Raw genomic sequence first — 13,573 nt, 5'->3', positions numbered from 1 at the left:
GGTGACATCACCATTGCTTGTGGGAAGGTTCTGTTAGGGCTCCTTTCATGTCCCTGGCAGGAGCTGGAGCAAAGGACAGGAGCTCACTCCACCCTACGGCAGCACTTGGATCTCGAATGCAGGCTTGATAACCTCCAACCCAGCATCCTAAACATGTGAGCCACAGTACTCCAATAAAATTATAGGTAGGACACACCCATTACACAGAATGTCTCTAAAAGAGATACCTAATTATCTCTGTTTGGTAAAATGAGTCCTCAAAGTATCACATCAGTTTTCTCCTACCTCAGATCTTTCTGCAGTGAATTCTTTTCTGCAAATATGTGCCATTATTCCAGCAGCAAGAGCATCACCCAGGACATTGATCATTGTCCGAAATCTGTCTCTGTCAAACAAAATGAAGGCATTAAAGCAACATTTCCTTTTCCTTGAAGTGTAAATGTCCATCAATCTACATAGTTATTTGTATAGAAATTAACAATAGCTGCACACAAGGTAAGTGATTTTATGGTGTTAGTTTACTCAACAGATAATATAGCATAGGGATAGGAATAAAAGTACCCAATTAAATTAAATGTATAGGCCATCACACTATGTCAGATCAAATTGCTCCAGTACTGAAATACCATGAATTAATTTTACGGTATGAAAGCATAATGCCAACAAGAAATAAAAAACACTCCATGAACATTTTCTTAATTTGTTTCATAAATGCCTATTTTTTTATGTTGACTCTGGCATTTGATTTTTCCATTTTTACAAAATTAAGCAGAACAACAACTGGAGAAAGAAAAAGGTTCATGGATTTTATATTGCTTTCTGTTTGTTTTCCTAGGTATGATTCAAATCAAGAAATAATTGAGCAAAAAATATTTTTTGTGATAAATAAATAACTGAATTTCCCTAAACTGAATCCTCAAATCCAAGCATTGTGCTTCTGGTTTCCAGAATTGCAATATAATTGGCACCAGGAATCTCCAAGAGAATTGATCTGGAATTAATTATAAAGTAGAGAGTCTGGTGCAACAACTTTAAAGAGAAAGGAAGGAAGGAAGGAAGGAAGGAAGGAAGGAAGGAAGGAAGGAAGGAAGGAAGGAAGGAAGGAAGGAAAAGAAAAAGAAAAAAGACAGAGTGTGTGTGAGTGAGTGGGGGGAAGGAAGGAAGGAAATAAATTATAAACAAAGAAGCAAACAATCTTAAAAGCCAAGTGTTAAATAAAACTGGAAAATGCTTTTAGAAGAAAACAGAAGAACAAGAAGATAGACTAGACCACATAGGATTTTTTTTAAAAAAAAAAGGAAAGAAAATAAGCCAAAGACACAAGCAAGGGAGATGTGAAGCCAGTCCAAATGGAAACTAGAAAACATTTGGATTTCAACTGGAAGAACAATAGGATTTTGACATTTATAGCTGAGGGATATATAGAAGAATGTAGGAAAACTGAGGAATAAATTGTCAGATGACAAGTAGAGAACAGAATGTCTGATGCTGCATTTTAGATTAATCTCTCTCCACTGTCCACATTTGCTGTTATGTCAGCTTTTGGTAACTTTTTTTTAAATAAATGCACAGTTGGTTTTAAAACTAAAAAAAATTATATTCTGACTTGTGATTTTTACATATCAATGCTGAAAAAAAAACATTGTTGCCAAGTACAGCTTTAAATTGACTTAAGGAAATTAAACTGAGAGGAAAAGGCAGGTGTATTAGCTGGAGTTACTTTTAGTGCATTGACTCAAGTTCATTTGGCAGAGGTATATTAAATCTGAAATGCATCATATGATTTCTTCATTCTTTTTTCAGTATAATGAGCCCATCTGAGAAGTCAATCACAATGGTTATTATATTGATGTGGGTCATAAAACTAAAATTCAGGAACATCCAGATGTTTGGCTTAGAAAAGAATAACATGATCCAAAATCAGCAATGTTCAGAGTTTGATTTCTTTAGCATAAAACTGAGCTGAAACAGAAAGATTTTTTATTTGCCATTTATGTAGGTGCAAATGAACATATGGATCTGTTCCTTTTCACATTTTGTGCCTTTCATTCCCATGAATGCTTTGTTAAAATCTGCTCTGTAATGTCTCACAAGTTTGCTTCCCCTATAAAGGATGCTTCTGTTTTTGTACTGTCCATGGTTGTTAATCCATTCTTCACTATGTTTGTTTGTTTTGCTGAAAATTTGAAATAAATACCAGTTTTCAGCAAAGCCATAATAAATCATAGTCATGTGACTTTATGATGCTACAAATGGCTGCAAATGTGTTGCCAAGCATCTGTAATGCAGTCACATGACAATGGGTGGGGAGACTGTCCTTCAGAATTTCAATTCTGGGTTGTAAATATTTTGGGGGGGAGGTCTTTGGAATTTTGAATGGTCCCTAAGCAACCAAGTTGTAAGTCAAGAACTACCTATACACTGAAAAGACAACTTTTGATTTGAATCTGGAAGGATAATTCTTATATTTTCATTTTGTAATGTACCAGTAGATGAAAAACTGAGACAAACAGAAAGTAAAACTATGAGTGAGCTGTGCTACCCACTTGACATGACCATGTACTCAATAGCAATAACAAAGTGAATGATAGCTCCCTATAAACTGAACCACTCAATCTCATATATCCAATTAGAAAAATGCAAAGAAAAGAAAATATTTGCACTACTTACAGAGCCCAATCAACTGCAATTATTAAAGTGATGTCATCTGTAGGCAGCCCCACTGATGTCAAAACGATGACCATGGTCACCAGGCCAGCCTGTGGGATTCCAGCAGCTCCTATGCTGGCAGCTGTTGCCGTAATGCTTTTACAAACAAGCAGAAAAATCATAATGATGTAACACAGAAGAGCATCCAAATCTGGATAATTTGATCATTAATACGAACTAATGTGCTTGGCATAAGAATCAAACATGTTTTATCCTGCATTCAGTTGCATTGAATTTTAATTATTTATTTATTTTGTCGAATACATATTAGATAATATATATAAGCATGAATTGAATACATAAAATGAATACAATTAAAGGGAACATTAGGACAGGGATGGTAGGCACCCTGGTGCTCTCTCCTTACAGACCTCTTAGGAATGGGGTGAGGTCAACAGTAGACAGTTATAGGTTAAAGTTTTGGGGGTTTTGGGATGAGACCACAGAGTCTGGTAGTGATTCCAGACATTGACAACTCTGTTACTGAAGTCATATTTTCTGCAATCAAGTTTGGAGCGGTTCACTTTAAGTTTGTATCTATCTCGTGTATTGTCGTGGTTGAAGCTGAAATAGTCCTTGATAGGTCGGGCATTGTAGCAGATGATTTTATGAGCTATGCTCAGGTCATACCGAAGGCGGCGTAGTTCTAAATTTTCTAAACCCAGAATTTCAAGTCTGGTGGCATAAGGTATTTTCTTGCGAGCAGAGGAGTGGAGGACTCTTCTCGTGAAATATCTCTGGACTCTCTCAATTGTATTAATGTCTGATATGCAGTGTGGGTTCCAGACAGATGAGCTGTATTCGAGAATTGGTCTAGCAAATGTTTTATATGCTCTGGTTAGTAGTGTAATATTACCAGAGAAGAAGCTATGCAAGATTAGGTTTACAACTCTTAATGCCTTTTTGGTGATGTTGTTAAAGTGGGCTTCGGCACTTAGATCATTTGATATGAGTACTCCAAGGTCCTCGACAGAGTGAGGGTCATCTACAAGGTAACGTCCACTTAGCTTGTATTTTGTGTTCTGATTCTTTTTGCCAATGTGTAAGGCAGAGCATTTGTTGGTTGAGATTTGGAGTTGCCAATTTTTTGACCATTCCAACACAAAATCAAGGTGCCAAATGACTTTGTAAATGACAAGGTAAATTACCTGAACAAGGTAAATAAAACACAGAACTGCCCAACGTGAGTAATATCAACTTTGCATGAAGCCAGAGTTTTACTAGTAGAGTTGGGCCCAAGATATCATTTCATTGTTTTGGATCATGGGAAATAAAATCAAGGGAAAGCAACAAGATGGATATTTAACAGGCAGAAATTTAAAGGCATTTGCTACCAGCTGTGAGGTTTGGTTAAAATAAATGTGGCCTTAATTTTATCACAGTAGTTTACATGCATGTTTTGTAGAACAGCCTGTGGGATTCATGAAACTGAAAAGAAGTTTTCTCTTTCTATTCTGCCACCATCTCTCTTTCTCAGACTATTACTTATCTTTTGAGAGGATTTTTCTCTGACAATAGCAGGAACTTTTTCCAAATGCAGCATCAAAGAGGAAAATCACCTCAAATAGAACCAATGGACTACAATTTTATAGTAACCCTAATTTTATCTCTTGCTCTTCAAATGCAGATCATGACAAGAAGAGGGTGGTGTTATGAAGACATATATTCCCGTCCCAAGATTCTCCACACTGCCTGCTATTTATCCATTTTATGTGAACACGAACAATATTTTGACTGCCTAAATTCAGCTTTTTGTCAGTTTGCTGAAAATTTATGGAAATAGTCAAATCATTAGGTTGCAATTGCCCCGGAGTGGTATTTGTATTCTAGAGGTGGCAATCAATTCAAAAAATAGGTCTCTGCAGATGGCAGGAGAAACAACATATTCATGAGCCATAATCCAGCAGAATTAAGCACTCCTGAATCCACTAAAATAAATGGGCTTTACTTACTTAACATTGGATTGGATTGCAGGCTTCGGTATGATTACAATTCTCTTAAATCTTTGAGATCCAACAGGCTTTAAAAATATTGTATATGAAATAATTCAATTATTGCAATGAATGAAATTATAGTTTTGAAGGCAGTTGCAGAGATGGAATTGAGTTGGGATCTTTCACTAAATTCTTGTCAACTTCTGTGTGATCAAGGTTCTATTCTAGAATTCTAGAATACAGCTCGCCTGTCTGGAACCCACACCACATTTCTGACATCAATACAATTGAACACGTCCAGAAATATTTTACAAGAAGAGTTCTCCACTCCTCTGAAAACAACAAAATACCTTATCCCACCAGATTTGAAATCCTGGGTTTAGAAAACTTCGACAAGACCTAAGTTTAACTCATAGAATCATCTATTGTAATGTCCTTCCTGTTAAAGACTACTTCAGCTTTAATTGCGATAATACAAGAGCAACCAATAGATTTAAACTTAATGTTAACCGCTTTAATCTAGATTGCAGAAAATATGACTTCTGTAACAGAATCATTAGTGCTTGGAACACATTACCTGACTCTGTGGTCTCTTCCCATAATCCCAAAAGCTTTAACCAAAAACTTCCTACTATTGACCTCACCCCATTCCTAAGAGGACCATAAGGGGCGTGCATAAGAGCACAAACGTGCCTACCGTTCCTGTCCTATAGTTTTTTTCTTCTTCTTATTTATATATGCTTATACTTCCTTATATTTCCTCATATATATGTTTATATACTGTATAATCTTTTTGTGTAATGCCTATATATATTGTTGTGAAAAATAAAAATAAATAAATAAAAATAAAATAAAGGTGACATAACCATCAGCTATGGTATATATTGTGATTTACCAAAGCTGCTAGATTGTACAGTATTCAGCTATTTGATATGTGCATTGTAAGTAATTCAAGTCTTCTTTAATATTCTGTTTAGTAAAGAACAAGGCAATCATAGCACTTGATCTAATAGGAGGAATTTCCCTGCTCTCAGCAGTAAATCCAAGCAAGGGGCAGAATTGAAATCATAGCTACAGTACATAAGCATGGATTAATACAAAGTTGAATAGGCTGAATTGGGATAAAGTAGCAGTATGTCTGATCTAGCAACAATGCAGTCACATACTTAGATATTTTGCGAAAGAGTTTTGTTTTGTTTTGTTTTGATCTGATAATACTGCTTTATGGAAACCTGTCAAATTTGTACAGATCGCAACTGCTTAATGTTTTATGCTAAGCAGTACATGTTAGTAAATATTCTCCAGATGGATCTGCTCTTCCCCCTCAATTTTATTGTATTTACAGAAACAAAGCAAGCTAAAAGAATATTTACAAAAGAAAAAGGATTGTTTAAGTTATGCATTCTTTAGTTGTTCAGTTCAACCTCTGAAGCTTTTTAAATGTATTGAGCCTAATACAAAAATCTCAAAAATGGCTCAAAATCGGTCACGATACCAGGATTCAATGCTGGTACATGCTAAGTAATAAGAAAAGGAAGAATATGTTGTATAACATGTACAGAGTTTCCTTCTTTAATTCCTCTGGTGCCTCTTAAATTGTACAATAAAAACTCAGGAAGAAATTTGATTTGTAAAGTTCATGTCCTCCCTTGTTTATATATTAATACTCAGAGAATGGAAAATAAACCAGATGAGTTTGAGGTCCCAGTATAGGAAAACAAATATGATTCAAAATTTTAACTGAGATTTGGTGGGATGATTTTCAGAAGTGGACTACAATAATTGAAAAATAAAAGTTATTCAGGAGGAACAGATGCAGCACAAAAAGAAAAGGAATTGAATTATATATTACAATATCCTCAACTGTATAGAAATCCAAGGGTTAGGGTAAATAAGGTGGCTTTCTTAAAATCCTTTGGTAAAATAAGTTTATTATTTTAAATCTTAATAATAATAACAACAAAAAACAACAACAACAACAGAGTTGGAAGGGACCTTGGAGGCCTTCTAGTCCAACCCCTTGCCCAGGCAGGAAACCCTACACCATCTCAGTCAGATGGTTATCCAACATTTTCTTAAAAATGTCCAGTGTTGGAGCATTTACAACTTCTGCAGGCAAATTGTTCCACTGATTAATTGTTCTAACTGTCAGGGCATTTCTCCTTAGTTCTAAGTTGCATCTCTCCTTGATTAGTTTCCACCCATTGCTTCTTGTTCTACCCTCAGGTGCTTTGGAGAACAGCCCGACTCCCTCTTCTTTGTGGCAACCCCTGAGATATTATAACACTGCTATCATGTCTCCCCTAGTCCTTCTTTTTATTAAACTAGACATACCCAGTTCCTGCAACCGTTCTTCATATGTTTTACTTATTTACTCTTACTTTATAAAGTAATAAATTTATTTATTATTTTAGCTCAATAAACTAGTACCATCTTTGAATACTAATCCACTCATATTTAAATAATCAAAGAGAAGCTGTGGATATATTTTCCACAAGAAAACTGCAGATCTTTAAAAAGCTTGAAATTGCAGTCTTGGGAGGCATTGATTTCTCTGACATCTGTTGGGAGAACAACTCTTCCAAAAATTTCTTTCCAGGAAATTCCTTATCAGTCTTGCTGACAATTTTTCCTTCAGCTGGAGAAGCATGCTTTATTTAGAGGAAGGAATGTCACTTAAAAGTAAAGAATCGTTTATATGCAGTTCTTGTAAAGCTCCAGAATCAGTTGTGGAGTACTGGGTTCCAACACAGTGGTATGCAAATGATCAATAAAAGCAGCCTTCCCATTTGTGACAGGGAAATGCAGCAGAGATTCAGGAGAAAATGTCTTCCACTAGGAGGAACTCTCGCCTGAAGTAATATTCAATTAATGTAACTTTCTGTTTACAGGTAAAGGAAAAGGGGATTCACTGATCCTATCCCCTAGCAACCAACCTCATTTGTTTTACATCCAACCAGAAAAAAGTGCACTTTCAAATGCAACCAGAGAGCTCTGACTAGCTTTCCAGGGTGTACTGCAGACAACACATCAAATAGGTATTTCGGATAAGTGCCTTGTGAATGGATGAGTGTTAGAGATTTTCTTTATTTCTTTTTGTGTGTGAGGTTGAATGGGAGAGAAAGGATTTATCTTCTTCAAGAATTGCACATCTTCTTCTTGATCATCATCATTGTAGCATTTTCCCCGCAGGTGCAGAGTCTGCTTTTTAGGTCAACAAGCAAGATCTTGCACAATCAGACACAGCATCTGTGTCTGACTGGATAGTTTTCATGTCTGCATTTATTGTCTTGCCATCTTTCTTTTGGCCTTCCATGCGGGTGCTTGCCATCTACATAAAAATGGAAGAGGGTGTAGGCAACAGTATGGGGAGCTGCTTGAAGGACACAGCTGTACCACTGTAGACGTTTCTCCTAGGTTGTCTCTGATATTGGCATGGTGCCCATTTGCTTCCGAACTGTGTCATTACTGAAAAAAATGTCTAACAACCAACAAAGCATGTAATCTCTGTGGCGTGTACAGTGTACTCACTGCGTTTGATGACTGGCCATTTCCTTTCTTCAGGAACTGCTGAGATTTTTAATCAGCAGTTAATCAAATGCTTAAGATTTTCCATCTGCACTGTTAATATGGATTATACATTCTATTATTTCCGAAACTAATTTCATACAACTTTAGATTACTATCTGCTATGCTGGACACTGGAGACCAGAACATTGTTTTTCCTACAGAAGCCTATGAATCAGAGATTCTGCCCCCGCCCATTTTACCTTATGGTGATGATCTGTCCAAAATCCAGTTCATAGTTGTTTACTTGGGCGATGAAAATAGCTGCCACTGCTTCATATAGGGCTGTTCCATCCATGTTGATTGTAGCCCCTACTGGGAGCACAAACCTAGCAACCCTCCGGTCCACATGATTGTTCTCTAATAAGCACTTGAAAGTTATAGGCAAAGTGGCTGAACTGCAAAACAACAACAACAACAACAAAAATAAGGGTAGTTTAGACTGAAGTTAGCAAAATAATGTAATTTAGAAATTTGCTTATGTAAGCAAATTTAAGGCAAAATTATTTGCGCCCCTGCATTATTGGGTAAAAACTATTACATAAATGTTCTGATTCATTCAGTATCTTAGCTGATAATAATAAAGCTCTGACAAAAAATGAATTATATTATTTAAGGAAAAAAGCTATGACCCAACAGAATATTGGAAATGTCTCATTATATTTTTCAGAGTTTTTTGTCAGTAACAAATTATCCTCCCAACATTGATCTTGTCTCTTTGTTTTGTTCTATGTGCTTTGACCCAATACCTGAAAATTATATTTGTAAATATATAACACAATATATTTAGGATCTTTTGCTTTTTTCCCATGCTTTTTATTTATTTTAAAATCTGGGAATGAAATAAAATACGAGGGAATGGGAATAATTATAAATGTGCATATAAGAAAGTTCCTGTTTGGAACCGGGCCACTCAAGGGGCAGGTGAGTGCGTGTGAAGCTCCACTTGCATGAGTAGCTCATGCACACAGAGGTCCATACGCGCCTTCCCTTCCCTGCCCGTCTGCCAAGCTGGAAAGGTTGGGGACCGCTGGTCTAAGGCACAGAAATTGGAAAGATTAAATTCAGAAAATAAAACAGTATTCCAAGTTTGCTGTGATAATGTATTTTTAAAAACTTTATCCGGTAACTAACTGATCTTTGTTAATCATGAATGAGTAGTATTGGGCCAGGATAACAGGCAAGATCAATAAGTATCAGCAAATTGTAGGACTATTGACTAAACCAGGGGTCAGCAACCCGTGGCTGTGGAGCCACATGTGGCTCTTTCATCCCTCTGCTGCGGCTCCCTGTTGCTGGTCTGCTCCACAATTGATAGGGCTTTTGGTTAGGACAGGTAGAGGAAAAAGGATGCCGTACTAGGAGGAGACTCTATGGTGTGGGAACCGGACTTCTGGTCTTTAGAGGAAAAAGGACGTCGTGCTAGGAGGAGACTCTATGGTGGGGGAACCGGACTTCCGGTCAGCTCCAGAATTGAATGGGGGGCTCCCAGTTAGGACCTTTGTGGCTCTTTGATTGTTTAAGGTTTCCACCCCCTGGACTAGACCAGGAATTGAAACAACCCATTGTAACAACACAGTGGCAAATTAGTGCCATATTAGTGCTAGGAAAATTTCACGAGTGTAACCATGATATCGCCAGAATTGAAACATGACTTGAGAGAAACATCTTTTTTTTCTTAAAAATTAAGAAAACATCGCTCTACAACTTTAATCATTGCAGCGTGTACCTGGATGATGTGGCCAGAGCAATAAGTAGTGCCTGAAGAATGCCTCTGATAAAGACAACGGGGTTCTTCTTGGTGATGAAGAAATACATCATTGGCAGAATAACAAGTCCGTGAACAATTAGTCCACAAAGTACGGTAACGGCATAAAATCCTAGTTTCTTCCCAATGGCTGAGGGATCATCCATTTCCAAAATCTTACCAGCAATAAGAAACACTATTCCAAATGGAAAATACCTAAGAAAGAATAAAGAGATATTCTATGCAAATAATACATCCCTATAAAAATAGGGGGGGGGGGAAACCAAATGAATGGAAAGTGAAATATTTTGGTAAAAGTATTGCAGCTGGATTACAGAGACCCAGGCTCAAGTCCCCATCTAACCAAAGTGCTTGCTGAATGACTTTATTCAGCTCTATTGTCTCAACCCAATCTTTGCTACAGAATTGTTACTGTGGTGATAAAATATAGAGAAATCTCTATATATTACCTTGTCTCTGAAATGGAACAAGAAATAGAAATGCAATAAATAAATGCATCCTTGAAGTACCACAGATATTACTGTAAGACAAAATGGATCTTATTCTGCAAGATACTTTTGCAACACAATTTGGCCTCCACAGCCATACAGATGAATCTCCCTTTTGACAGAAGTGCTAAAGGTGTTAGGTCATTGTGGTAGGAACTCATCACTTGTAGATCGGTTAGGAAGAAATAGTTTTGAAACATTATGCTAAGGACCCCTAATTTCTATTTCTTTTTTTGGGTGCAGAGAGTTTTCCTCTTAGCGTAGACAGAACCCCAGCCTATTGCAATGTCAAGCAGTAAGGCACAAGAAATATCAAGACAATATTCATGTGGAATTTGATTTCTGCCTGAAAACATCCTGCAAGCCAATGTTTACAAATATCTTTTTAAAAGGAGAATGCACACAACTCTGTACATGTTATTTAGATCAGGGGTATCCAGCTTTGCTGGCTGAGAAATTCTGGGAGTTGAAGTCCACAAGTCTTAGAGTTGCCAAGGTTGGAGACCCCTGATTTAGATCACTCAACAACCCATTCAGTTTATGTAAGCTGATTTCATTGTTGATTACATACTTTTACTTGTTAATATTTATTTCTCCTGACATTTACTTACCATACAGTCACAGCTACTATCTTCATGACCGATTCGTTTAAACACTGGCAAAAACTGACCAAGGGAACTCCACTGGTACCCATTCTGCCCAGCATTATACCTACAAATATATAAATGTCTTAGTTTCTTCTTATTTATCTTCATTTAAACTTATATAATATACTTTGAACCTTTCCTCACTTGCACCTAACCATGATAAAAACATGCCCTAGCAACTTTTTCCCTTGCTCTATTCCTATAACATTATTTTTATCTCAACCCCTGCCCATGAATGAGACAGGCTTAAAGTCAATCTTGGCTATTTTTGTGTTGAAGTAGCATTACCCTATCCTGATACCATTTAAGAGCAGTCTCGAGTATAAAATCAATTAAGATTTGTTATTAGGGAGAGAAATTAGGTGAGCAACAGTGACTGAGAACAGAGACATGGGGCAAATAAGGGATTGGCAATGGGAATATTAAATTCCATGCTAGTTTATTTGCTACTTGTTCAAGGGTGAAAGGAAAGAACTTCAGCTTAGCCTTGAGGAAAGATCTTCACTGCGATCTGGAAATATATTTGGAATTTGAATTACCAGATAAGTTGTATGGCTGAGTAACGTATGCTAAGAATTACCGTATTTTCGGACTATAAGACGCACCTTAGTTTTTGGGGAGGAAAATAAGAAAAAAGCTGATTGGCAGGTGGATCAGCCTCCCGGAATACCCCCAATCAGCTGTTTCCAGAGGTGAATTTTAGCAACAGGTTCCTTGGTTCTGAGCATTGTGCCTTGCTTTTTTTGGCTTTTTTTTTCTGCCTATGAAACTTCTGAAACTCTGTTTCAGAAAAAACTTTTTTCTGCCTCTGAAAGCCTATGAAACAGAGCTTCAGAAAAAAAATCTCTGAAGCTCTATTTGGGGGCTTCTTTTCTGAAGCTCTGTTTGGAGGCTTTTTTTCTGTTTCAAGGCTTTTTTTCTGAAGCTTCATTTCTGATGTTTTTTTCAGCCTCTGAAACCTTAGTTTGAGAAGCTGGGTGGGGTTACATTCAGAGTTTAAGACGCACCCAGATTTTCACCCTCTTTTTGGGGTGAAAAAGGTGCGTCTTATACTCCAAAAAATATGGGTATGTATTTTGAACAACACAAACTCCACCATTATGTGTCATAACTGTGAGCATAAGGAAATAACTGATTCCTGCTAGATCTGGTCCGTCTAATCCAGCAGTTTATTCTCCCAGTGACCAACCCCTTCAAAAGGAAGCTTGCTAGACCCCTCATCAAGGGAGTTGCTCCATCACTCTAATTCATGGGTCCTTGAGACAAATTTGGCAAAGTTATATTCTGACAGGTGGATCCTAGCCAAAAAAACCACAAAAAACTAGTCTCATGAACTCAGAACTATCAAAGTTATTGGCCTTGAAAAGCCACAGTTATTTCTGGGTTGGGGACAGTACCAGTTCAGGGGATCAAGATGGAAGAGGGCTATGTCTTCTTTGGCCACTATAAGGAACAGAATGTTGGATTAAGATGGGTCTAGAAGATTCTTGCATACATTTTGCTGGGCTATAAAATAAGTGTACATGGTAAATACATCAAAACCTTCACAGGTTAAGTTTCTCTGATATGACATTTCATCTGCCATCCTATCAAGAATGTTTTCTTGGGGAATGGAGGTATAGAGAGGAAGGAAAGGGGGGAGACATCTCATAGCTACCACATATTAAAAGAAAACAGGTTCTTCCAACTGTTCTGTCCCTGGCCCCACTTCACAGAGCAAACGCAAGACGGATATCTCCCAGTCTTTTTATTTGCTACAGACCTGATTTTCTTCAATTGAGGAAATACTTGGCAGTGACCGTGCAAAGGCCTGCCAAGTGCTGGGTCCGTTATCTTGTATCCAAGGTCTGTTGCCAAAACTCACTGACAAAGTCTGTTAACTCTCCAACAACCGAGCTGCAGTGCACCCTTGGTAGCTTTTTTGTCCGTCACAAGGGCCACATGGCAGCTCCACCCATTTTTATACCCCGTGGGGTGTGGCTCAGTGACTCAGCAATCTCTGAGCCTGCCACACCTTTTCCTCTGTTGCGCATGCTTATCTTTAAGTCGCTGCCTCGGATCAATCCAGGATTGATCGTCAGCAGCTGGGACTTGAGGTGTTGCCAGGGTGGAGTAGGGTGCGGGAAAGGGAGGCCTTGTCAGCTCCTCCTCCTGGCCTGCAGCTGGAACTTGGGACGGTGCCAGCAAGGAGGGTCCTGGTGAGGGAGGCCTTGCTGGCTCCTCTCCGTCACTTTCCGAGTCAGTCTCCTCCATGGGAACAGGCTCGAGGGTTGGAGTCACAACACCAACAGTATGTAGTGGTGCTAGAATGATAGGCTTCTTAAAAATGACAGATGTAAAGGAACCCTGAACCACTTTGCTCATTAAATTGTGACTGCCTCGCTTAGTGACCTTTCATAGTTACGACATTGATGAAAAAGTAAGTTTACAAACAATCCTTGCATTTACAACCTTTGCAGG

The 13,573-nt window shown here is 37.8% G+C and overlaps 1 protein-coding gene across 8 annotated transcripts in view; it reads right to left on the bottom strand.

The window, feature by feature from the left end:
* Positions 1–13,573, bottom strand: part of SLC1A7 (solute carrier family 1 member 7) — a 62,362-nt gene that overhangs the window by 3,592 nt on the left and 45,197 nt on the right. For all 8 annotated transcript variants that reach the window (XM_058175150.1, XM_058175148.1, XM_058175147.1 and 5 more), the window contains 5 exons: positions 11,078–11,177; positions 9,940–10,173; positions 8,414–8,608; positions 2,671–2,805; positions 286–385 (listed from right to left, as the gene is read on the bottom strand). In XM_058175150.1, the coding sequence (XP_058031133.1) occupies positions 286–385; positions 2,671–2,805; positions 8,414–8,608; positions 9,940–10,173; positions 11,078–11,177 (764 nt within the window). The remainder of the gene's footprint in view (positions 1–285; positions 386–2,670; positions 2,806–8,413; positions 8,609–9,939; positions 10,174–11,077; positions 11,178–13,573) is intronic.

The sequence above is a fragment of the Ahaetulla prasina genome, chromosome 3, assembly GCF_028640845.1.
Source record: "Ahaetulla prasina isolate Xishuangbanna chromosome 3, ASM2864084v1, whole genome shotgun sequence".
Lineage (NCBI taxonomy): Eukaryota > Metazoa > Chordata > Lepidosauria > Squamata > Colubridae > Ahaetulla > Ahaetulla prasina.
This window is presented reverse-complemented; position numbering and strand designations above follow the sequence as displayed.